The sequence below is a fragment of the Fonsecaea erecta genome (assembly GCF_001651985.1).
Source record: "Fonsecaea erecta strain CBS 125763 chromosome Unknown Scaff1, whole genome shotgun sequence".
NCBI lineage: Eukaryota > Fungi > Ascomycota > Eurotiomycetes > Chaetothyriales > Herpotrichiellaceae > Fonsecaea > Fonsecaea erecta.
The window spans coordinates 3,413,555-3,437,679 of record NW_017387244.1 but is presented as its reverse complement, the minus strand read 5'-3'; the positions used below and the strand labels follow the sequence as shown (position 1 = coordinate 3,437,679).

At 54.2% G+C, this 24,125-nt stretch overlaps 9 protein-coding genes across 9 annotated transcripts; 5 read left to right on the top strand and 4 right to left on the bottom strand.

Moving 5' to 3' along the window:
* Positions 1–718: 718 nt before the first annotated feature.
* On the top strand, positions 719–2,518 carry AYL99_01211 (hypothetical protein; the record flags this gene model as incomplete). The annotated part of the gene is made up of 1 exon (XM_018832727.1): positions 719–2,518. One exon carries the CDS (start codon positions 719–721, stop codon positions 2,516–2,518), a length of 1,800 nt encoding a protein of 599 aa, XP_018698606.1.
* Positions 2,519–3,445: 927 nt separating this feature from the next.
* AYL99_01210 (hypothetical protein) lies at positions 3,446–4,156 on the top strand (the record flags this gene model as incomplete). The annotated part of the gene is made up of 1 exon (XM_018832726.1): positions 3,446–4,156. The coding sequence occupies one exon, from the start codon at positions 3,446–3,448 to the stop codon at positions 4,154–4,156; it is 711 nt and encodes a 236-aa protein (XP_018698605.1).
* Positions 4,157–4,415: 259 nt separating this feature from the next.
* Positions 4,416–5,769, bottom strand: AYL99_01209 (hypothetical protein; the record flags this gene model as incomplete). Its single annotated transcript, XM_018832725.1, has 2 exons — positions 4,416–5,290; positions 5,451–5,769. 2 exons carry the CDS (start codon positions 5,767–5,769, stop codon positions 4,416–4,418), a joined length of 1,194 nt encoding a protein of 397 aa, XP_018698604.1.
* A 476-nt stretch (positions 5,770–6,245) lies between these two features.
* AYL99_01208 (hypothetical protein) lies at positions 6,246–8,717 on the top strand (the record flags this gene model as incomplete). Its single annotated transcript, XM_018832724.1, has 3 exons — positions 6,246–6,429; positions 6,479–7,361; positions 7,418–8,717. 3 exons carry the CDS (start codon positions 6,246–6,248, stop codon positions 8,715–8,717), a joined length of 2,367 nt encoding a protein of 788 aa, XP_018698603.1.
* A 3,076-nt stretch (positions 8,718–11,793) lies between these two features.
* Positions 11,794–12,669, bottom strand: AYL99_01207 (hypothetical protein; the record flags this gene model as incomplete). Its single annotated transcript, XM_018832723.1, has 2 exons — positions 11,794–12,559; positions 12,626–12,669. The coding sequence occupies 2 exons, from the start codon at positions 12,667–12,669 to the stop codon at positions 11,794–11,796; spliced, it is 810 nt and encodes a 269-aa protein (XP_018698602.1).
* Positions 12,670–13,339: 670 nt separating this feature from the next.
* Positions 13,340–14,524, bottom strand: AYL99_01206 (hypothetical protein; the record flags this gene model as incomplete). Its single annotated transcript, XM_018832722.1, has 1 exon — positions 13,340–14,524. One exon carries the CDS (start codon positions 14,522–14,524, stop codon positions 13,340–13,342), a length of 1,185 nt encoding a protein of 394 aa, XP_018698601.1.
* A 920-nt stretch (positions 14,525–15,444) lies between these two features.
* On the top strand, positions 15,445–19,401 carry AYL99_01205 (hypothetical protein; the record flags this gene model as incomplete). The annotated part of the gene is made up of 1 exon (XM_018832721.1): positions 15,445–19,401. One exon carries the CDS (start codon positions 15,445–15,447, stop codon positions 19,399–19,401), a length of 3,957 nt encoding a protein of 1,318 aa, XP_018698600.1.
* A 1,165-nt stretch (positions 19,402–20,566) lies between these two features.
* AYL99_01204 (hypothetical protein) lies at positions 20,567–21,453 on the bottom strand (the record flags this gene model as incomplete). The annotated part of the gene is made up of 3 exons (XM_018832720.1): positions 20,567–21,016; positions 21,084–21,340; positions 21,414–21,453. 3 exons carry the CDS (start codon positions 21,451–21,453, stop codon positions 20,567–20,569), a joined length of 747 nt encoding a protein of 248 aa, XP_018698599.1.
* Positions 21,454–22,455: 1,002 nt separating this feature from the next.
* Positions 22,456–24,104, top strand: AYL99_01203 (hypothetical protein; the record flags this gene model as incomplete). Its single annotated transcript, XM_018832719.1, has 4 exons — positions 22,456–22,810; positions 22,879–23,174; positions 23,228–23,349; positions 23,402–24,104. The coding sequence occupies 4 exons, from the start codon at positions 22,456–22,458 to the stop codon at positions 24,102–24,104; spliced, it is 1,476 nt and encodes a 491-aa protein (XP_018698598.1).
* Between the last annotated feature and the right edge of the window lie 21 nt (positions 24,105–24,125).

Sequence of the window (24,125 nt, the reverse complement as noted above, 5' to 3'; positions counted from 1 at the left end):
ATAGATCGTGTCAAGGTCTGATCAGGCATGAAATAATTGTGCAAATTGGAGCAGATGGCGAGGCGAGTGCTCTGCTGCAAAGGTTTCCACGATCCTTCGAAGAACCTCACAATACCTTTTGGAACCATCCTGTGTCGAGCCGAATTTCGACCATTTTGTACAATGGTCTGAAGACTCGAGAACATGTACCCAGTAGAAAATTTCACGTTCTGTTGGCTTTGTTACGTCTTGACAGCCCGGGAGGGTGTCGGGGCACGAGTGTCGACTCCTTCAGTGATGGACCAGTTAGATGCAGCAGTGACTTTTCGACATAATAGTCCTCGGTCTGGACGTCTTACCCCGAAATGAGCAAGCACAGATTGAAGCCTCACTATTAGCCCAAGCCCCGGGGGTGATGAAGAGAAGTCCAGGGTGACATCTTGCCCCGTGTATGTACTCTGCCGTGATTCGGGTGAATCACGAGCAGTTGGCAGAGACTTGGGCAGCGGAGCCAAAAGCGGGCATCCGCAAAAGTCCAGAAGCAGCATCGGCAGCCCGCCAACTTCTTCCTGCGCCCGATCAACGATCTCGAACTGTGCTCGTGTTCTTCTCGACCATTACCTCATTGCTCATTGCAGCTTTCCTTCAACACCGCCATTTAGAGACAGTAATCTTAACCTGATACCCAAGCGCTCTTGATTACCACCTTCCCCAGCTCTCGATCGATGGGCTCAACACCATGCCGTCGGCTTCCCCCTCTCCCGTTAAACGGCCCTCGCTAAACGAACGCACCTCCTCTACCCATTCCCTGAGTTCCTCGGGCAGACAGACCACCACCATCCACAAAGTCCACCGACCTCACGTCGTCAATCGCCACTCGAGAAATGTCTCTCACGGCAAGGGACTGAGTAAATTGGGTAAAGTCCAGTCGACCGCCAGCATCGCTTCCGACTATCAAACTCATCACCAGAGGAAAAAGTCAGGAGGCACCTCACCCTCGCACAGTCCGAAGACGCCTCTGGTCAAACGCAACAGCTCCCATGTGGCCTTGGTCAAGAATACCTCGTACGGGAACCTGCGCAAAAATCAATCGGCCAACGCGCTGCCCCGAAACGCCTCTCACGGGGCTCTGAAGAAGGTTGGACTGACGCCCGCCATAAGGAAAAAGAGCAAGGACGAGAAAGATGGCGTGTTCCAACTCGGAGATCGATCTTCAGACGATGAAGAGGAGGGCGAATGGGAGGATTCAACGACGCAGTCTCCCGAGCTCACGCGCAATAACTCGAAGACATCTACGCCTGCACGGGCACATACGCCGAACGGAGACACAGCTCCTCCACACCCTTCGGAGGGCGACACCAGCCGCCCTGAAAAGACCTCATCGCCGCCTCAAGCATCCTTAAAGACCAAGAACCGCTCAGCGCCGAATCTCAAGAATGAGCCGGTTATATCGCAGCTGCAGAACCCGCCTGATCCTGCACTCCTTCAACAATATCCTCGTTCAGCTCGGGCCCCCCCGACAATGTCGACGGTTTCGGCGCATGTAGGGCCCAGCCAGTTGGTGCGCAACGACTCATCCCGGTCCTTCACTCACATCTCTCATGCCGACGCTTCTTCGTCGATGGCCGGCGCCAGTCACTCGGGTCAGACTCCCGCTTCCGGGAAGCACGCGCCTGCCTCGACTGGGCCCCTCTCCGGCCCTGTCCTGGTGTCCTCATCTATTGAAGGTGGTGTCTCGCATTTCCTACAGACAGACACTCCGGCCAGCTCTCTCCGTCAGATTGCAGACGACTCCGATGAAGACATGCCGTCGAATTTTCTTTCCACCTTCAAGCCACAACCGTCGGAATCGCCGGAGAAGACCAAGACCCTCCACAAGGCAAGGATCTCTCAAAATCCTTCCCGAACGCAGCAGAAGCTGGAGCTTCAGCGGAGAGAGATCATGAGAGCAGGAGCCGCGACACCTACCACCCCTCCCGCCACTGGCATGGGACATCCTCTAGGTTCTGGGACTGCGTTGCACGGCCGGGCAGGGTCCCGGAATAGGAATCGATCTCTGGCCGGAGAGATCAAAGCCGCAAAGCAGGATTACGAAAGTGCCGTCAAACAGTTGATGGTGGTCAGGAGATTCCGGAGTCCACTCGTTGAAAGCATGAACCGGCTCAAGGAGCGAAACGTGCTACCACAAGACATTAGCTCAGTCACCTCGAGCGGCGCATTCTCCAAGAGCAGACCGCAAAGCCGGCGTGGACCCAGTACCACTAGTGTGAACGGGCAGGCAAAGACTGGCACCAGCCGGAGTTTTGAGGACCCCAAGCCGTCACCACTGTTGTCCCGCTCCACCAGTAGCCGTCACGGGGGTAGAGTTCATTTCCAGCGGCAGAGCAGCCATGATGACATCGAGGTGACTCCGTCGCAGGGCAATCCCGACGGTGCACAGGACGATGAGCACTTTGGGCTCACACCGATAGAGGCACTGATACGGCGCATTTGGGATAGCCGGGAAGTGTACGATGCTGGGGAACCTGGATCGGCGTGAGGGCCAGACCTGGAAGAGCGTGGCTATTAGCTGCTTTTTTAATTTGGCGTTTCATGCTTTGTTGCAATTGTTCTGCGTTTCAGCGCACTTTGACTTGGTAATTGACGTCCATGGTCGGAATCCTATCAGGGGAAATGCTGCAACGTCATATTAGTCCCCTTTGGCGCTTGATTTTGTTGTTACCTAATTCGCAGTCTTCTGATGGGTGTTACAGTACCGACTACTCCGTACCCTCGTACCTTTACTTCTGTACTCCGTACCTCAGGTACTGCGTTGGTTGGTGTGGCTCCCCCCGACTCCCTGGAATGGCCTAGACCACAACGGTCGACCATCGGACTTGCCGTCTCCCATTGTACTTTTGCTCGCGTCTTTGCGCTCTTTTCTCCTTTGATTCGTCCACTTCGTCAAAACCCCATCAATGCAATGTCGGCTACACCCTGGCACCGTTTTTCTGCTTGCCCCCTCTTGTTCGTATTCGACACAATGATTGGGACGGTCTGCTGATGGGCTCCATTCTGGCATGATCGCTATGCGACGCTCGAGTAACTCAACGCCTCTCTCACGGTCAGGGAGGGCCGCTTCGCCACAGTAAGGTCGCTTTGACGCTTTCTCTCTTCCTCCCTTTCTTCCACTCGCACCCCGTCTCCATCGTGCAGGACATGGTCCATCCCGTGTCGATCAGAAGCTCATGGCCCTCTGGTGGGTTGGGTTATACGAGGCTTCTGCGGTACTTTCACACATTGGCCAACACAGCGTCCTGGTAAGGCGTTGGTATTAAAGGCGCCCTCTCGCTCTGACCCGAATGCCTCGACAGCCACCACGACCTCCAACAAGAAGTTCAGGCCCAAGCTGTAAGACTTTATTGTGCAGCAGCTACCATCACCCTTTCACACTTGTACAGGTTCAGACCAGACTGCGGCCCCCACCATGGCAGCTCCGTCCCCTTCGTATAGCTCTGACTCCCCCCCCGATGCAAGTCATCACGGCGTCGGCTCGCCCAATCTTCCCTACGATCCTCCTCTCACATTCTCAACCGTCATCGACCATGACCACAACAACATTAACAAGTTTGCCGGTCGCCTTCTCAGAGCCAAAGCGCCTCAGGATCGTGCCCGTCTCTTACGGGAAGTCACCTGGCGCCTAGTCCGGCACGACGTCTCCGAGGACATCATCATGCGGCCGGCTTTCATTGAGTACCTTGGCGACGAGGGCGTGCATATGGCCGAACACGACCGGACGGACCACGAGAGAGCCCGCTCCGAACTCCTCGCACTGTTTCACGTTTCGCTCGAGGGAGATGAGTTTCTCGGCGCTCTACGCGCCTTGTTCGCAGAGCTGCTGGAGCACATGAAAATCGAGTCCGGGCAGCAGATCCCGCACTTGGAACACATGCTGGACCCCGAGGAGAGCCAGAGGCTGGGCAGGGAGTATTTGAAGACCCAGCGCCTGACGCCGGAGCTGGAAATTGTCGACAAGGTCAGCGGGGCCAGAAGGAGGGTGTGGAGAGATGTCGAGGAGTTTGCAAGGACGGATCTCCAGAGATTCAAGGAGATCTGGGAGGAGCTGAAGCTGAGTGAGGAGCCACTCAACATGGAGGCTGAGGCATTCCACAGGAGGCTTGATAGGGGAAAACTATAATAAATGCCGTCGCATTTTGCATGTTCGACTATACGCACATCGCGCGGCGTTTCGGGTGGTATCGAGATTCTGTTAAGATCTAGGGACATTGTCTTTTAGCACCGCTGGGGGAAAGATTGGCTATATCATTACTACGTCCTCTACCCATTTCGCAAAACCATGAGACAACGATTGAATGAACTACTCCTTGCGCTTTACCGTCCCATTGCTTCGGGGTCCTTTCGCTGATTGACCCTGGGTCTCGGGGAACGTCCATTCATCACCAATCTGGAATCAACTCATTGCTCTGCGCACTATCCTCATCCAGAACTTTCCTCGCCGCCTCTCTTCCCCAAACAGGCAACCGTTCGACCTCGTCCTCCCGCCCTTCCTCGGCAGTCTTGAACGTCTTCGGAATGTACTTCGGATCCAGCAGCCCCACCTGCACCAGCACGGTGGCCTGGTCCCAGTGGATGTGCTCGTGGAACAGCTTGCCGCCGCGCAGGCACACGACGCTGACCAGCACGACCTCGACCTTCTTGCCCGTGGGCGGCACGCCGGGCAGCATCCAGGGGATCTCGGTGCTGTGGGTGAACGACACGAACATCTCGTCGACTATGCGGTCCACGCCCACGGTCCGACTCAGCAGCCGGATCCGCATGTCGGGCGGGTTGTTGGGGATGAAGAACTCGGCGTAGAACCGGCGAAGCTGGTCGTGGCCGATGCCCCCTGTCATGGTCGGCACGTGGTTCACGTACGGCTGCGGCACCATGGTCGCCATGGTCTTGTCGACGTCCTTTTCTGCAAACTCGAGCCGGGTGTGCGCCTCCCAGAGGCTCTCGATGTCCGGTCCTTCGATGTCGAAGGCCAAGCGCAACACGCCCAGCGTCCGCGACCAGGCCAACGAGGCCCCAATCTTGTCGAACTCGTCGAGATCGTGTTCGGCGAAACCGGGCTTGGTCTTCTCGTAGCGGTACATCGGGAACCGCGTGCCCCATCGTTGTGAGGCGGCCAGGTGGATCAACACGTTCAGGGTTGGGGGAAATCCGGTGGTGCTCCTCGGGACGTGGTCTGGGTAGTATGCGACGACGGCAACAAGCTTGGGCATGGGCTTCATACAGGCTTCCAGAACCAGGCTTGCGGCGTCACCGTACGCTGAAAACAAAACACAAACCGTCAGATGCTTGAAATTGAATGGCGTTGAGTCTGTCAGGGGTCGGGGTCGGGGGTCGGGGTCGAGTCGGCAGAGGGCTTGACACAAGATAGGATTCGATGGCTGCCTTTGAGAGTAAGGTATGTCTTCCAACTCACTTACCTACGATGGCGTAGCGCTCCCCTAGCTCTAAGGGGTCTTGTAAGTGTTGGAGTTGCGCCATGTAGCCCGCCTTGTCTCCCGCATATTGGAGATAGCTCAGCTGAAACCCTTCCTCCTGAAAATGAGATATGATGGTCGGATCAAAATCCTCCGTGTCACTGGTCAGGACCAGTCGGGGCGTCGTTGTCGTCCAGCTCAGGTGCACAGACCGGCCACCTCCGCGCATCCTATGCCGGATCTGTTGCTTGAGACGCCCAACATCCCCAGGGCGGGTGTCAACATCAATGATGGGCCTGCCGCCGATTTCTACGCGCACCATGTTGCTTGAGAGTTCAACGGTGTGAGACTGACTTACGGGAGGGGCAGCTGAAGAAGTATATCGTAAGATCGAATGGAAAATCCAGTAATTGTCCTTCTTAAACTTGGCGGCTCAAGCGATGGACAATCTAGTCTGTGACGCAATGGGTCCTGGGACCTGTCTACAACGAGTAGCGTAGAACCAGCGACGCTGCTTTTGAGGGGGTGTATGGCAATCTCCGTGGAACCAGTTCACGGCCTTCGCCATTCCGGCGATCCTGACTCGCACGAACCGAGGGTGAGCACAGGGCGGCGGCACTCTTGCCCGGATCGGGAGTGATCCCACTGAACGTGAGTATGACGTAAGCCACCGGCAGATTCCCCGTCAGCCTTGTTGCTGCAAGGCTGGGTGCTTGTGTGCGCGGGTTTTGTGAGCCTTTGACTCCGAATTTCTTGGTGGATCAATTTCCCAGCCGTTGAAGTTGTCGTGTCCGGGCAATGGCTTTGTGCAGGAAATCGCTGTTCCTCCGCTCTCCCTATCAACAATGCCTTCGTCTCCGCTACCAAATACGCGAGAACTCTTCTGGTCGAGACAGGTTCTTCCGTATTTCTGAAGAAGTTCAGGATGCCCTTGCAACTGGCAAGCCGGTCGTGGCACTAGAGACTACAATATACACACATGGTACAATGAACAACCTGATGCAGGTCGTGCAGGGCTCACAGTTCGCCAGGGTTCCCCTACCCTGAAAACGTTGCCCTCTCCTCCCACCTGGAATCCCTCGTCCGCATCAACGGCGGCGTCCCCGCAACCATCGGAATCCTCGAAGGCAAGGCCTGCGTGGGCATGGCCCCGGAAGAGCTGATACAACTCGTTTCTACTGCTGGTAGTGAGAACACATGGAAGATATCAAGACGAGACCTCGGATTCATCGGAGGACTGGGTCTTCGGGGTCACAAGCTCAATGGGGGCACAACCATTGCTGGAACCATGATCCTTGCCCATTTGGCGGGCATCAAGGTCTTCGCAACAGGCGGTCTTGGGGGTGTCCATCGTGGAGGGGAGAACTCCATGGACGTCTCTGCAGACTTGACGGAGCTGGGGCGGACACCTGTTGCCGTAATTTCGAGCGGCTGCAAGAGCTTCTTGGATATTCCGCGCACATTAGAATATCTAGAGACCCAGGGTGTGGGCGTGGGCACCTTTGCGGATGGCAGACAGGGGGAGGTCGACTTCCCTGCCTTCTTCTCCCGGGACAGCGGTGTTAAGAGTCCAAAGACAATCAAGGATGAAACGGATGCCGCAGCCATTATCTACGCACAACACGGATTCCCTCTGCAGTCCGGACTACTTTTCGCCAATCCAGTTCCCGAACAATCAGCAATGGCAAAGGAAGAGATTGACTCAATTGTTGCTACAGCGGTCGCTGAGGCCGAGCAGAAGGGTATTGGCGGGAGTGCCAACACGCCCTACATCCTGAAGCGGATCCGAGAACTCAGCAATGGCGCAAGTGTGCAGGCAAATGAGGCTTTGATTGAGGCGAATGTCGTCCGTGGGACCAAAGTCGCCGTCGAACTGGCGAAGCTTGAGAGACGGGGGGGAGTTGCGCCTCAGCGGTGAGCCATGTTAGACTTTGGATAGGACAGACGAGGCACTTGCTGACACGTTGTAGAGAAAATGCCAGCAAGGTCATCGGCAGCTCCCAATCCATCAAGAGCTCTCAAAGAGTTGCAGATGATCAAACAGACCCCGGACAGGGGGCGGTTGAACCGTCTTTTCAGCCTGTGGAAATACTCGTTGCTGGGTCGCTTGCAAGTGATACAATATGTGACCATCAACCATTAAACATTACATCAGAATCAACAAATCCAGCCCTTCACACGTCGAATCCGTCCACCATCTCTCAGTCGCCGGGCGGAGTGGGTCGTAATGTTGCCATGGCTGCTCATCTCGCAGGTGCCAAGGTCATCCTGGCGAGCGTTGTGGCAGACGACCTTGCTGGAGCGTCTCTCCTCGACCACGTCGAGAAGAGCGGTCTTGACACGACGGCAATACGACGGCTCTCCACCAACGACGGGGCGCGGACAGCACAATACGTCGCTGTCAACGACACCAACAAAGACCTCGTGCTTGCAATGGCAGATATGTCAATATTTGCTCGCCCAGAACTCGAATCGCCAGACTATTGGATGGCAAAGATAGACGAAAGCAAGCCAAAGTGGGTGGTCGTCGACGCAAACTGGTCTCCTACCATTCTGTCATCCGTCCTAACCGCTGCGAAAGCCCATCAAGCCTCTGTCGCTTTCGAGCCTGTCTCGGTTGCAAAGGCCGCTCGCCTTTTCCACAAGGACAATTCCGCCATTACCAGCGCTCACGTAGTGCCAAATCACGTTGTGAGCCTGGCATCTCCCAACAGACTCGAGTTGACGGCAATCTATGATGCGGCCAGGAACGCGATGATGTTCGAGTCGGAGCAGTGGTGGAACACCATCGACAACCTCGGCCTCTCTGGCTCGGGCTCTCGGGATCGATTGATTTCTGTTGCAGGCCTTGATTTAGTTGAACGGGGGGTCCCGCAACAGTGCATCCAGCTTCTCCCATTCATTCCAAATCTGGTGACAAAGCTTGGACCGAAGGGTTGTCTCCTCGCTTGCCTCTTGAGGCCTGGCGACCCTAGACTCACACGGCCAGAGAATGCCCCATATGTGCTATCGAGAAATTTCTCTCGAGAGTCCGGGGTTGGTGGCTTGTATATGCGATTGATTCCACCATTGGTCGAAGTCGAACACGACCAAATAGTTTCTGTCAACGGTATTGGTGACACAATGCTGGGAGTGATCATTGCAGGCCTCGCGAAAGGCCGCACCGTCGAGGAAGTGCTGCCCGTTGCTCAAGAGGCAGCAGTGCTCACGCTGAAGTCTGCGGAGGCTGTTTCGCCCCATGTCCGGCAGATCCAGGCAAGGCTCAGGTGAGACGTGAGGCTTTACGAGGGTCACCCTGGTCATGAGTACAGCCCCGGTCAAGGTTGAGACCTTAACGAACCAATCACGCCGTCTCTGTCGCACGAAGCGAGCCTCGACGCTTTAGTCAGCAGCCGCGTTCCGATACTCTCCCAGCCGCCGACTTCAAGGCTATCTCTCTTGTCAGCCCGCTCCGATCCGTTGAAATACACGGTCAAAGCCTTTCTAGACTGCGCGTCATCGTCGAAAACATCGCCCCGGGTGTCGCAATGATTGGATTTCTCTCTCCATTCCACATAGTGCTTCTCCTATTGCCATGGGCAGTGTGGGCAAACCCCATTGTCCACAGCCTGGACGGACATCCGGCGGATTCCGCAGCTGCCATTCAGTACCTCAACATCTCCGAGTCGATATCTCAGATACATATCCTCGGTACAGGAAGCGAAACAGGCTCCATCGCTGCACGACAAGCCTCCTGTCCCAACCCGTCCACAAATTCACTCTGCCCACAGAACTTCTGCTTCATTCTGCAACAGAACAGCGGTAACTCGGCATGGGCGACTTGTTGTCCTGCGGGCTGGGTCCTTAGACTGGATGCAGCCGACTGGACAACGCAGAAATGTCAGTTCAATGGTGTTTCGGAACCGCCCTTACGGCCACTGAGCTGTGGTGGGAGTGGGGGCATTTTCTCTGGATGGGCGTGCGTCTACTCGAATCAAGTCGTCAGCAGAGGTACTGCGAGGACGAAATGGTCGACGATTCTCGTTACGGCAGTCGCTCTGTCCTGGTTCGGCGTGCTGAGTTGGTGCCCGTAACCTGGGAAGGCCGAATGGCGATTCGGCTCAAACAAGAACGGCGTTCAGACCGCAGCAGAATTAACGACCATCACAGCGGCAGACGTGGCCGCCTAGGGGTGATGATCATGGACACATCAGCACAAGGTCGACATCTGCTCCCAAGACGGACGGGTGTCGTGGAGGATCTGCATGTTCTGGGCGCATCTGATAGCTGTTTACGATACCGCGATGACTCCATGACTCTTCGAATCGAGACTAATGCACCCACGAGTGTCCGAATCGCTTATGTAGAAGTATATCTCCAGACTAATGTTTCCCATTTTTGGGCCCTTTCCGCCCCTCCCTCCCCCTTTGCAACCTTTCACTCTTTCCTGATAGTATATTTTGGGGGGGCAAGAACGCGTCTCCTGGCGACAGTTTCGCCTATTGTGACCCACACACTCCTCCTCGGCGACCTCGGGGTCTATGTACTCTTAGAATTTCCAAACGCATGCTTTGCCCGGTTCCCTTAGTGGGGATGGATCCCCGTCTCTCCTCCCGTCCGTGTCCCAAGGCCTAGGGTCAGGGCGACGAAAGGAAAGGGCCAAGAGTATCGGCAACCAGGGGGCTGGAAACGGCGACGAATCAGCGCCGGTTCGGGATGTTGGCCTCGTCGACTCTATCAGATGCGATGGATCCTCGAGGGGAGGGGAGGAGCCCCCCCTTTACTCCCCTCTTCTAACGAATGCAAGGGGACGCAAGGGGAACAGAGAATAGAGCAACCGGGGACACGGGTCGACTCAGACGAAGGGATGGGTGAAGGGGGGCAAAAATAAAGAAACCGAACCACCACTACTACGACTCCTACCACTTACTACGTGCGCCCTTTCTTAATAATGATGTTGAATAATTGCTCGTGACTCGTGCCCCCCTCGGCCCCGCTGTCTTTGAAGCCCAGTTCCCCGATAGATGGAAAACAAAGAGGCCCGGAATTAATAAGGAGGGGCATTTAAAAAGGATTCGGGGTCATGTTAATTAATTACCAAGAATGGCATTGTAATCATCAGGTATTTTAAGTTTGCTCTGCCGGAAGAAGAAGAAGCAGTAGCAGCAGCAGGAGCAGAAGAGCCTGACCTTGGTGATCGTAATTCCCGGATCTACTTACAGTACGTGCGAGAAGTATTCTGGGCAGATACTACGGAAAAGGTATCCTGAGCTGGGCTGGGCTGGCAAGGGCACGCACGAGGATATACATAGGTACGGGGAATAAACATATATATTATCTGGACCATTTCCCGCCAGCCAGCCGTGTGGCATTTCTAGTCGACAATCCGGGTTCCCACGATCAACTCAATACCAACACGATTCGGAAGGCATACAGGCCATAAAGTCGAAAACAATAACGATAGCAACAACAGCAATAACAACAATAGCAGCAGCAGCAGCAAGAAAAGAAGTCCACCACCGGCATACATCGATAACGACAACCATCCAAAGGGAGATCTGCAAAGATGTGCATGAAGAGAACGTGCCCTACTTGTCGTAAGTTGCCCTTTTCCTTCTTCTTCTTCTTCTTCTTCGACTCCCATTCCTCTCCCCAGGACTTTGTTTCCGTGGTCCCTGGAGAGCGCTGCTGCAACATTTTCCACTTCTGCCTCTCCTCCTTGTCCCAAGCCAGCAAGGCAGCAGTCCTCTTCTGTCTTCGCTTGGCTCCCTTTCCCTTACCCCCTGGGGGCTCTTTTGGCCGTTTCCATCCTTTCCACGAACAACCACCCGGAAAGACAATTCACTAAAACCCTGTCGTCGTGCGCAGAGAAGTCGACGTGGTGGGGTTGTGGGAGACACATTCCCAGCGTCATGGACTCGATACCGAAAGACGCCTGGTGCACCTGCAAACCCACGGTCGAGGTCAGCGGCCAGGTGTACCCGCCCAAGCAGGGCACAGGACATCCTGAGTAGCTGCCTGCTGTCTGTGCATGCATGCATTCAATGGAAGGACGGACGATAGACGGGGATGGAAATGAAACAAAACACAAGGGATGGGGAATGAACTGTTTTTTTGGCTTCGGCGAAACAGGCAGGGCGCGATGGAACGGGACAAATGTGGACTGATATTGGGAAAACAGGTTTGCTCAGGGTGATCAGGTCCATTGTTTCATCTGGGTTGTCTCGAATCTCTTTCTCGCTTTTTTGTTGGTAGGGGATAGACGCCACGATGGAGAGGGAGGGCAAGGCAGACAGACACAAGGATACCAACCAACACCGCAGGCTCTTCATGCCAGGCCAGCCTCAGCTTCGCTCCGCTTGACTCTTCAGGTGAACACGATCCCGCCGTCAATCACCAAGGTCTGACCCGTGACGAACTCAGCATCTTTGGAGCACATGAAGCCGCCAACAACATTTCCGACGTCATCCGGCACACTCACGCGTCCCAGCGCCGTCAAATCCGAGCTGTACTTATGGAGCGACTCGCCCTTCTTCCTGCCCTCGATCTCGCCCAGCTTCTCGTCGATCTGCTCCCACATGGCGGTCCCGACGATTCCCGGCGCGTAGGCGTTCACGTTGATCTTGTGCTTGGCCAGCTCCATCGCGAACACCTGGGTGAGTCCTCTCACTGCCCATTTCGAGGCGCTGTAGTGCGACAGGAGCGGGAAGGGCTTGAAGGCCACGATGCTCGCGCAGCCTATGATCTTGTACCCGCTGCTGCCTTCGGGTACCGGTCCCTGGGAGATCATCTGTTTCGCCGCCTGCGTATAGCACAGCCACACCCCCATGAAGTTCACGTCGAACATTCTGCGGACGTCCGCGTCGGAAATCTCCAGTGCCGGCGCGACCTGCGCGATACCGGCGTTCGCAACCATCACTGTCAGGGGACCCAGTTTCTCTACCGACTCTTTGATCATGGATTGCACTTCTTCCGACGAGGTCACATCGGCCACCACGCCGATGGCGGTACCAGAGCCATGTGCGGAGTTGAGCTCGGAGACGACTTTGTCGATGCCGGATTTATTGGCTGAGACATCGTTGACGCAGACCGCGTAGCCTTCTGCCGCAAGTCGCCGAACGATAGATTCGCCTCTTGAGGAGGAAGGGGATATATTAGTGGAGGCTACTTATTGTTTGGGCGGCTCAGGGCACACTTACATCCCCCGGGACGAACCTGTCACGATTGCTGTCCGTTTGGCCATTTGATCTGTCTGATCTTGTGCTTCGGTGGGTGGAAAGGGGAGGTCCTATTTGATATTGTGGACGAGGTGATTCTTGAAAGGCTCCAAGTCGGTTGCAGATCTAGAGCATCTGGGGCTTCTCGCGACGTAAGATATATGTCCACACCGTGACCCATCCCCCTGCGGTCATCCCGAGGTTTTCTCCTCTCCGGACACGCGGAGTGTCATGATAAAACTACCCGCGTGAGTTATCCATTGATTTCCCTCGAACCACTCGAAGGTGGAGTGAGCAACAGTAGGGCGAGGAGAAAAGATGGAGGGAGGGAGAAGAAGTGCGGGGCAGTGATGACCGAACGTAGCTCGGGCGGGAATTTTCCCGAAACATACGTAGACGTCTCGCTGGCTCGTTGGAGGGGGTCGTCCAGAGACGCATCATCGGCGGGGGTGGTACAAAGAAAATGTTCCCATCTTCCGCCGGCTCGGGGCAATGGGACCGAAGTGTTTGCTGCCATGAATTGGCCCGTCGCAGTCGGGCCTCATCTCCTGGTCTCGTCTCATTCGCCAGACGGAGACTTCGCGCCATCTCACGGCTTCCAGTTATCGAGGAGCAACTGTATCATAAGGTTGGGCATTCCGAGTACAGGGTTCTCCAGATCACCACATGACGAGCCGCGTCTGACTCGCCCATACATCAATCCATGAATTTGCAAATGGGCAATCGATAGCGATCGATGTCCCAATATTTTCGGCGGACGCCTTCCCATTCCCCTGTCAGATTGGGGAGGTCGACCGTCTCCCATTCCACGTCGAAGTCGGATTCAAATAAATCAAACTCGACAACCTTCTGATACACGTCGTAGCTGATCTGTCTATCGGCGCCCATGCCATTAAAGAAAGACCACCGCCCGTTCGGGTTCAGGAGGCCGATCACCTGCTCCGAAAAGAAATCGCGGAAGGCGCTGTATGACTCGGCAAACGTGTCGAAATAGATGGCGTCGAAGGTCTCGCCCTCTTCAATGAGTTGTGGGAGGATATTTTGCCATTTCCCTCTGTGCACGACCACATTGGGCTTCGCCATCCATCCATCCCTCTCCATGTTACCGAGGACTTCGGGGTGAGCTTCCACGATATGGTGGTTGTTGGGTTTGTTGACATGGTTTTGGATGTGTGTATCGATGATGCCCATCCCAAAGCCGATATTCAAGATGTTCAACCCCGGTTCCGATAGCAGAGCGTTAGCAGACTGAAGCATAATGTCGCTTTCCCATGCCATCATCACCCCGTTTTGTTGTTCATCCAGGAGTCTATTGTCGCCGATTGAGAGTGCTGAGGAGAGGTAGACAGAACTAGCGACATGTTCCTGTGAATTGTTGGCTTCCGAACTGTCTTGATTTTCTGAATCTTCGGCCCCGTTGACTTGGTCGTCGTCTTCATCGTCACGTAGTCTCGTGTACCCTTCCAGGCGGTTGAGAACCATTTCGGCACGAACCCCGGCATCAACCATGATTTGATAGAGATCATGTAAGCCCAGGCGATAGGCAATGCATCCCGGGGTCTCATCGTTCTTGTCTAGCTGGTTCCAGATCGCGCCATTCTCGAGCAAGAACTTGAGAAATCGGGTTCCGCTCTCTTCATTGGGCGGGGAAGGAATAGAATCTCCATTGACTTGTTTGGCACAGGCTGCTATGGCGGCATGCAACGGCGAGAATCCGGTGATCGGATCTTGGACATCGACGACTCTGCAGTCTGGGAAGGAATATCGATCGATACACCTTTGCAGTGCCCGTATGTCGTGGTTGGCCGAGACGCGGATGATTTCTTGGATGTTGTCTTCGGGGGGGCTATCATTGCCTCTCGCCGATGGAGGGGTAGCCATGTCGGCTGGAGTCAGTTCAGCTCAGCTCTAGGACCGGCATCAGCTGCAGTAGGTAGATGGTGGACTGGGTAGACCGTACGTAGAGTGGCAGTTGAATTGCAATATCTGGCCGTCCTCGGAAAATTGATATTGCTGGAGTGTGGTGCGGAACAATAGAAAATCCGAGGCCCGGGCCAAGACCCGCCAAAGTCCCGGTGCAGAAATCGCCATCGACTTGCCCTGGCAAACCAACTTCAAACTAACCTCAGCTTGGTTTGTCTTGCTTTCTAAGACTCTTGCAGCCTCCATTTCCATCGCGAGATGGCCATCTCGTCCCTTGGACACCTTTTCGAGACGTAATAGGATAGGGGTCGTACTGTCGCGGCTATCCTCGATTCTACAACCCGGGATCTGATTCACCTGCCCAGCCCGACCTGTAAGACGTCTTCCGACAACGCAACGCGGTCGCAATACGACCACTGCAGACATTCCAGGACTGGGGGCTGCAGTCTACTTTTCCTGGAAACATGAGGGCGCCTCTCACCAAGCCATGTTTTGCCGTGTCAACAAATCGTGATGCAGAGTTCCCTGATGAGGTGAAGGCATTCTCCGAGCCTTTAGCCAGTTGGGGTCGCAGCTGTCGAGAGTTTTTACACAAATTATCAACCATCAAGGCTGTCGACATCATTGTACGGTGAAAAGCGATAGCTTTGTGATAGTAAACCCGTGCTAGCCTTTTGGACGACATCCCGTTGCCGACGCCATCATATTTGAAGCAGCAACCCTGCCCCACCTGGAAACGAAGAAAGTCCGGCCAGCCCGACATTCAACTACACCACCCAGTATCAGACTGCTTAGCTTCTCTGCGGCCGACGGCCCTTCTGTCCACTTTCGTCGCAGGGAGGATGGGCAAACCGAAAGGTAAAGGCCTCAAATCGGCGATGACTGATCTTCCCCAAGAATTACATCCCGAATCGAACTCTGTTCCCAGGCCGGCAAGCCATTTGAGAGCGGCGGACGGCCACAATGTGGACGGGTGGGCGGACGAGGACATCCGAACTTACAACGAATTGCTCAACGAAAGAGCAAAGCTCGAAAAAGAAAAGAACGAGCTGGAGCAGAAATCCTCCAGACATCAAACGCAGAGAGCCCTGCTTGATGAAAACGCCACGGCTTTGGACAAGCTCTTCAAATCCCAGATAGGAGGTGATTTCAAATTCACGGGCCCGGGGACCTGTTGCTTGGACTTTGATGTCAGAGGAGTTGACAGGGTCGAGGGCGCTGACAGGTCTTGTAAGCACGAAATTTGCCTGCGGGCAAAAACGAAAGGTATCTCTTGGATGGAGATGGACACGATAAAATACTACCATGCAAGAATCATGGCCGAGAAATCGCACCGAATGCAAAACGCCCTGCGCAAGCAGAGAGATGTGGAATTAGTGCGTGTCAAGAAAGATGATGAGGAAGAGGCCGCCTTGAGAGCCCGCAGAAATGCGATTTTGGACAAAGCCACTCGCAGCAGTCTCCCTCCCACACCAACAATGAAGGATGACAGAAGCAGCAACGCGTTGGAGACCTCAGCGTTAGATCTGCTCCCCATGGCATCCAAAGATTTTCTCCTCGATCCCAAAAACAGCGCCATTCTGGAAGCCGCCAAGGAGAATGAGCACATCGTGCGCAGAATACGGGGACGGCTGGATAAAATTCGACACGATGTGAATGCCGGAAGAGTCTCACCAGCAGATGCCCGCGTGAAGCTAGACCAGGCAAACTCTGAGATGGCGGAAGCCGAGAGGAAGAACAATGAGTTCCGGCAGATGATCCTCGATGCCGAACCTGCGCTTTCACAACTTCACCAACACTCTGCATCCATAGGGACTCGCACAAGCGCCACTTCTCCGGCGAGCTTGACTACAGTGCTTCAAAACACCTTGGCATCGTCCAATGCCGACGCCTTTTCTCAAGCCCTCAACGTGATGAAAGGCTTCTTCAGCGCCTCGGATCCACATGACGTCCAAACAGCCATCACAGACTTACGCAGCGTGCTCGAACTCAACGGCCCGATGTCTCCAGTCCTCCAAAAATCCTTCAAAGCGCTAGAAGAGATGCTCGCGAAACCCAACGCCAAAGGCTTCACGGTTGATGTCACCACGGGCGACGGAAAGACGAGAACCTGCAATAATGTGGTCGAGGTTATGATGAATCTCCGATTAAAGATGCAAGCCTCTGACAATCCTTCCACCGCAGCTGATCCTGACTTGAATCTCGATGAAGACACTATCAAGGCCAATCTAGAATGTATCAAGGTCGAAGATGCCGCAAAGAAGGACATGCAAAAGATGATGGAGAAGATGGCGACAGACACTGCACTGAATGTCACGACAGCGCTCAAGAAGATCAAGGCAAAGGCTATCCTAAAGTCGCCCATCCCACCACTGTCCGATATTGTTCTTGATGATGTGATTAGCGAACTCCTCTTTCAGCGATCGGTCAACTCGCTGGTCGTCGAAGCAGCAAAGGGTGCAAGCCTGGCGCAACTCTCTGGCAAGGTGACTTCACTGATCATTTCGACCTCCCGCAACAGCCCGGGAAAGTACTTGGCGACGCTAAGAATGACGAAAGATGTGATAACGAGAGGGAAGAAAGCCCCGCCTGAGGTACTCCTCGAGGCGGTCTCAAAGGTGGAAGCCTCCATGACACAGTTTGTCAAAGCCTACGGGGAGAAAATAAAACAGATCGATGCTGAGGAAAAAGCCAGTCCTAACGCCCTTACGAAGCCTAATGTCCCAACTAAACATCTCCTGGAGGGTTCTCATGTCGACAAAAAGGCCTTCGAACTCTTCAAGAAGTTCTTCCGCACTGCATCCGCAAACGACACCGCAGCATTGCGAGCTCGTTTTTGTGAATATCATCACATGTATATCGAAGAGGGCATTTGGAATATGCTTCATGTCGTGCTAAACCATCAAACTTCGGGCAAATTCTGGTGGGCAAATTGGGAGGCTGAAAAGAAATACTGCATCGAGAACATGCAAGTCGCCGCCGCAACGCCGGCTGCAAAGGTCGCTGATACCGTCTTGCAGCTGCAAGAGCTCGGCATTTGCCCTGCGAGGGCTGCTATCATCCTCGCACAGCGTATCGCGTTACAGATGAGGCAGGACGCCGAAGCCGCCAAAATCAACATCATGGCGCTCAGGGATATTTACGCGGACTGTGAATCCCTCAAGCACAAGGAATGGGCCCGGTCTTTCAACTTCATCGGTCAAGCCATGGCAGACACCTTTGCGATGCTGATGTTCGAGTTAGTCGGTCAGGTCAATGTCGAGATCGCCATCATGGCCGCGGACTTTCTGGCTTTCATATGCACTTTTGTGCTCGGATCCATGGACGCCATAAGAGCCGAACTTAATTTACGCTACCTCGAGCAGTTCATCCTCAGCACTTTGATGGAAAGTCGTACTCCTATCAACAAGTGCCGCGATATCTTCTCCCGGTACGTCCACATGTGTCAAGATTCTTCGAGGTACAGGTGTTCTCCAGACCATAGATGTCAAGCGACGTACTCCCGTTTTGTCACTGAGAAGTTTGCCTCGCTCGTCCCTGCCCCACTGAAAGTGACCAAGAAAGAAAAGGAGATTCAAGAAAAGGCCGCGCCGTCTGCAACTAAAGCCAGTACCGGCCCGCCACGACATGTCCACATGCGAGTGACCGTCAATGCCTACTGGGACGTCGCGAAAAGTCTCACGCCCCATCTGAAATGCATCGAGGGTAGCAAGAAGAAAAAGAAGAAGTGTTTATGCAGTCGGGCTGACCAGGAGTTTGCCGACGAAATTCAAGTGCTGAAGCACGCACTCGATATCAATCTGGCTGAACTTGAGACGATGATCAAGAAAGGCTTAAACCCCCCCAAGGACTTGTGGGACGTGCTGGAGAAAAACGCTATGGCTCTGCACGAGCGCCCTGTAACCTATGAGGGGAACCAAAGAAGAATAGCAGAGTTGAGGGTAAAAGTAGGGACCGGTCGATTTGCGGAGATCCCTCCTCCCAACGAACCTGTGGCCAAGGACTCAACAGGCGCACAACGACAGCTCAGTCTCAAGTCAGTCCCTGTCAACGTCCCCAGCATCCAAAACAACCTGTCGAGTAACACTTCCGAGAAGGGGAACCTTGAGAAGGATGCGACAGAGAGCTATTTGGGACATCAGAACGAGACATCTATCTCGAGCGAGCCAAATGCAGTGATATCCGAGACCAAGTCAGCTTCCACAGCCGACCAGGAGGACGACGACTCCGACTGGCGAATGACGGACCGAGAAGTTGAGATCAGGGACCGGCTCCTCACATTCTCTGACAGCGTAGACATGATGCACTCATTTGCGTCAGTCATGCATCATGGCGTGAACGACCTCGCTCTGGATGGCGTGGCGTGGCAAATCGAAGACATGCTCATCGGCCACGTGGAGATGGCGTGGATTATTGCCAAAGCTCAGGGATACAGCGCACTGCAAACCTGGATGGAGTACTATTACGCACAGACCATGCCCACTCCTCTCGGGGAGAACTTCAAAGTTAACGGCAGCGGCGATTACGGTACTGATGGAAGCCTTGCCGACGCAAACGCAAGGAAGAAGTCCATAGCATTCGACATTATCAGCAAGATGGGCGCCGCGAAAGGGAAACCGCAGTCGCAAATCACAGGGCCTACACCTGCAGGGACAGCGGGAGCAGCAGGGTCAGCGAACTCTGTGGTCACCAATGCCGCAGCGCCGCCAGATCCCTTCCCTGTTCAACAAGCCGGACAAGCAGCGGCCGACATAGAACGACTCGGTCGCAATTTCCTCTCGCAGATGCAAGTTGTCTCGAATCGCCGCAAGCGAATGCCGAAGCGCAAGTGGTAGCACAAGATCAGGGATTGTCTGCTTTTGTCGTCCCTGTTGACGGCGTAATTATGTTGGCAGCGGGAATCATGGCGATACTGTGTCATAACTGCTTTTCATTGAAAACTCAAAGGCGTGCGGCGTTATGGGATGAGAAGATCTTATTGACCTCCCGAGGAAACGCGTTACGCCAGCATTGAATTTCACAAAGGGTCACGGCAATGGATTCAAGCAATGTGCAAATAAAGCAGTGGCTGTGCTACGGGAACGCCAATTCAAAAAGGGGGAAAAGACAAAAGACCAAAAAAAAGGGGGTTGCAGACTACACTTTGCTCCAATGCTCGATACGAATGCTCGGTCATGTCTTTTCGGAGCTCGAGGCCATGCTGGACATTATGGATGTATGGGGCGTGGCGTCACTTGGGTCTATGATGACCATCTTTTCGGTGTTGATCATGTACGCATTTGTCCGGTTGGGAATTGGGGATCTTGCCTATGTCCTCGATCGCATTATGGGATACAGCCATGCCATTCCTTGTACGACTGCAGGGGCCGACCGGATCACATGGTGCTGTGCTGGAAGAGAAGGGGGAGTGAGCTGGTGACAGAACAATACAATATAGTCGGACTGAGTGTTTACAAGAGTAGGTAGGAGAGGATGAAGAGAGAAGGCGCCAGGTAGTCGTTAGTTTGGCGATGAGCTGCGGTACAAGCTGCACGAGATAGGTCAGGTCAAGTCAAAGCAACGTCGGGAATGGCAGACATGTGCAATCTAACGCATTTTGCATTACGTTTTCGGCTTCTTTGTCGGTTGTATCGGTCTCGTTTCCTCGGTCCTTTTTCTGCACAATTCGACGAGGAGGCAGCAGGAAAGCACTCTTTTCCTTCCTCCAACGCTTCCCTATGTATTCATTTCTTCACCACAGGTATCCGTCCCACATCTTGGACCTCGAGCGCAGGTACAGTAGATCCATCACAAGCCATGATGCCCGAATCTAAAACGCCAGTTGTCATTTGCCCACGTTCCTCAGCATCCTCAAAAGCTTTTGGTTCGGAGAAACCACCAGGAACAAAAGTGTCAATCATGGCTCCATTCACCCATGTGCACGAGCCACAGGGTCGAACCAATTTTCTTCTCCCCTCCCATCTCTCCCGGCCGCCCCGTCATCGCGTAACCGGTGCATCTTTAGACTCCCGCCGCGCCCGGCGCGTCCTTGTCGGCTTTCAGACTCAGGAGCAGGTCGCGCATTCTCTTCTTGGAGCTTCCGTCCCCACCGCCCGACTGGCCTTTCCCGCTCAAGTCGACCAGCTTGGCAATCCTCTCCCAGGCCGTGCCGCCGGCGGTGGTGTCTTCCCTCTTTGCCAGAAACTCCTCGGCCTCTTTGGCGGTCTGCGCCTTTTGCTTGTCGACTTTCCGGTTGTAGGACTCGTAGAACGAATCGATGTCCTTTTGTGCGGTGGACACGGTCTCTTCCTTCTTGCGTTGGCTGGCTTCGTCGCGACGGGCGATTTCGGCGTCCCGTTTGGCTCGCCATTCGCGGATGGGTTCGGTGTCTTCGTCTTGTGCTGGAGCAGTATAGTTTGTGTAGCCGCCGAAGGAGGTCGAATCGGTTATGGTACCGCCCGGTGCGACGCTCTGTTCATTTTGCCTTGCGTCAGTCTGACGGTCTCTCTTCTCCGAAAGCAATCTTGAAGCGGCATACCTCGTTTCGGGTGTCAATGACAGGAAAGGAGCTTTCAAAGTCGTCCAGATCCAGTTGTCCGTCGCCGCCTGCTGGCTGTGCCGGAGCAGATGTGAAGTCGCCATCGCCGCCTAATAGATCATCGTCGCCGTCTTCGACCGTAGCAGCACCAGGTCTGTCGTTGGCACTGAAGAGTTCGGCGTCCTCTCCCAGCAGCGCCCGTTCGCGCTCGAGAAAGCTACCTTGGGCGGCCGGATCGGGGCGGACATCTGTCTCTCCTGGCTCAAACCATCAGCAATCCAGAGCAAAGGCAAAGTCGAGGATGTTGCGCGAATCAAGTCCCAGGCTTACCCGCATCAATGTCTTCAATTGAAGGGAACCGATCTGCCATGATGAAGGAAGACGCAGGGGGCGGAGACGTTCCGGCGGCAGAAGACTCTCAGTAAGCAGGATATCGGTCGTGAGTCACTGAGTGTATGAGAGTGATTGGAGAGGCAATGATGTGTGAAATGGCCGTGCCACGGACAATCAAGCAAGCTGGCACTATTTGTGAGACGGGTGTTTGCGATGAGAGTTGCAGGGGAAGAACAATTGGCCTTGAAGAAATCCACCTGTCAGACAGGGAGGATGGCGCATGGGTCGAGGCGCGTAGCACGGCAGCTTTGGATTGTCTGACAAATTATTTTCTAGAAGATGGCACGGGCCAGTTTCTGGAGGCTAATGAGGCATCCCGATCATGAATGAGGCTTTCTTTCCGCCAATGACCAATTGATGAATTAACTAGGCCGTTCCTGATGGAGATCTTGCGGCGGTGGACTGGATGTCTCCCTCACTTTCCGGACTCCTTACAGATGAGGACGACCTCGGGGACAGCCATGCCGTCGGGTGCTTTGCAAACTTGGTGCCTCATGGCCTTCGCGGCTAGTGCGTACGTATATTATGGCATTGGCGTTGCCCGTCTCCATTCCGCTATTGACTATGTCAGCAGTGCTTGTGTGTATTGACCAACGCTGCCACAGAAGAGGGCTATCTGAGATTTGATGCCCGTTCACGGAGGCAGCAATCACTCAGGTACGGCTCTGGCCTTGTTTCTCGGTTTGTTATGACGTTAATATCCACCATTGGTCGGGTTTTTTCCATATTGATTTCAGTCAGGATCGTCCGGGAACCATCCTCAGGGATTGTTTACCGCTAGGTCGAGTTTCTCCTTGACTTCTTTTCAACGATATAATGAATATCTATGTTTGTCGTTGCCATGCAAGATGCTAGGAGGCCAACCAGACGTCGCTCACTCGAGGGAGCCATACCAGCAGCACCAAATCTGTTGACATCACCAAATGAGGATTGAGTCTTCGCTGACTGTGTGTCGCGACACAGGGCAATCTCACACGACATGTTCGTCACCTACACTCATCCTTCCCAAATCAAGGATCGGGACAAGCAGCAACAAGTCTCCTCTTTCGCAGCACGTCGACAGCAGACGACGAGTCGAACAGAAAAGCATAAGAGGAAGACACCGGCCTCCCCAACCCGTGCAGCCGAGCCCTTGGTTCGGCGAGCCATCGGTTTTTCGCAACGGCGCAGAACCAAATTTGACCATAAGAGGCATCAAACACGGACGCCCACTGAGGCGGACAGCAGTGACCTGCTTCCTCCCCTACCCAGTAGTCTCGGAGGAGTGCGTGAGGATCCATTCCAGTCGTACCCTATTAAAGCCACATATCTGGTGAAATGGGCCGTCGACCAATGTACGTCGTTTCTAAGCAAGGCGAAGCATCGGACCCTGGGATGCTAATTATAGGCTAATTTTCCACAGATGTACAAGATGTCGCCGTCAAAAGCAGGGAACTCTTCACTGATGCAAATGGCGAGAATTGGCTGATGAGCTATCGGTTTTCTGTCGCTCTCCAATCTGACCTCCTCTTTGAGTGCCTTGTATTGTATACTCTCTGCCAATTACCCCCTTCCTACCGACCATACCCTGGAATTCGCGAGATCTGTCTCCAATATCGAGCCAGCATCTTGAAGAAACTACGCCAAAGGATATCCGATCCACGGCTATGTGCTGACGACACCACTTTACACGCTATCACTACTCTCCTGGGCTCTGACGTAAGTCCTTGTCATATAAAACAAATACTTCAACGCTGAAGTTGCTCTTACAGTTCCATATGGCCGAGGATGACTACGTGGAAATGCATCGAGCTGGGCTGAGGCAGGTGGTAGCCATGCGTGGCGGGCTGGAAAGTGGAAGCTTCGACACAATGACCAAATTCATGGTATCGTCGTAGGTTAATCCCAGGCGAGGGCATGAGTTGCGCTGACATGTGCAATTGAAGCACGGAGTTTGTGTGCGATATGGCCATCCAAAGACGACAAAATACCAGATTAAAGGCCATAACTCCCCAACTGGTTCTACGATATCCCAAGCACCCGTTCCCTCCCACGCTTTCTGCCCTGGTGACCAAACTCCCAGACGGCTTTCGTGAGCTGGCACTCAGTTGCAAGATCTCTATAAAGACCATTGAGCTCCTGTACCAACTCGCATCCAGAGTGTCCGGAGAGTGCGCCGAAGTACTCCCACACGTCTGGGGCCGGAGCGAGCAATTTGAACTCATGCGCGTCGTCGCTACGGAAGCCGCGCCAAAACTGGAACGGCAAATCTGTTTCCTGGCCCTTATTTTCGAACGGTCCTGGCTTGCGACAACATCCGGACCCGCCGTCCCTCGACGGCTGTACGGGCGAATGGACCAAATATTTCGGGACCACTTGCGAGAAGTGACCCGGGATATGATTGAGCTTGGGACAGCCGTGGACAGCGACTTCATGATATGGGCCACGATGGTTATTGTGACGACGGCGAATGAAAGCAAGCTGAGCGAGGACGAAAGCAGAGAGCTCATGGGACTGGTGTTCATTCTATGTCGGCAGATGAAGAGTTGGGACACGACAATGGAGTCTTTAAGGAGGTACTACTGGAATGAACCCTTGATGGCTCGGTGGCAGACGGAGTGGTCATTGGCGAGAAGTCGCAATCTATAGACATACATACACGATAGACTG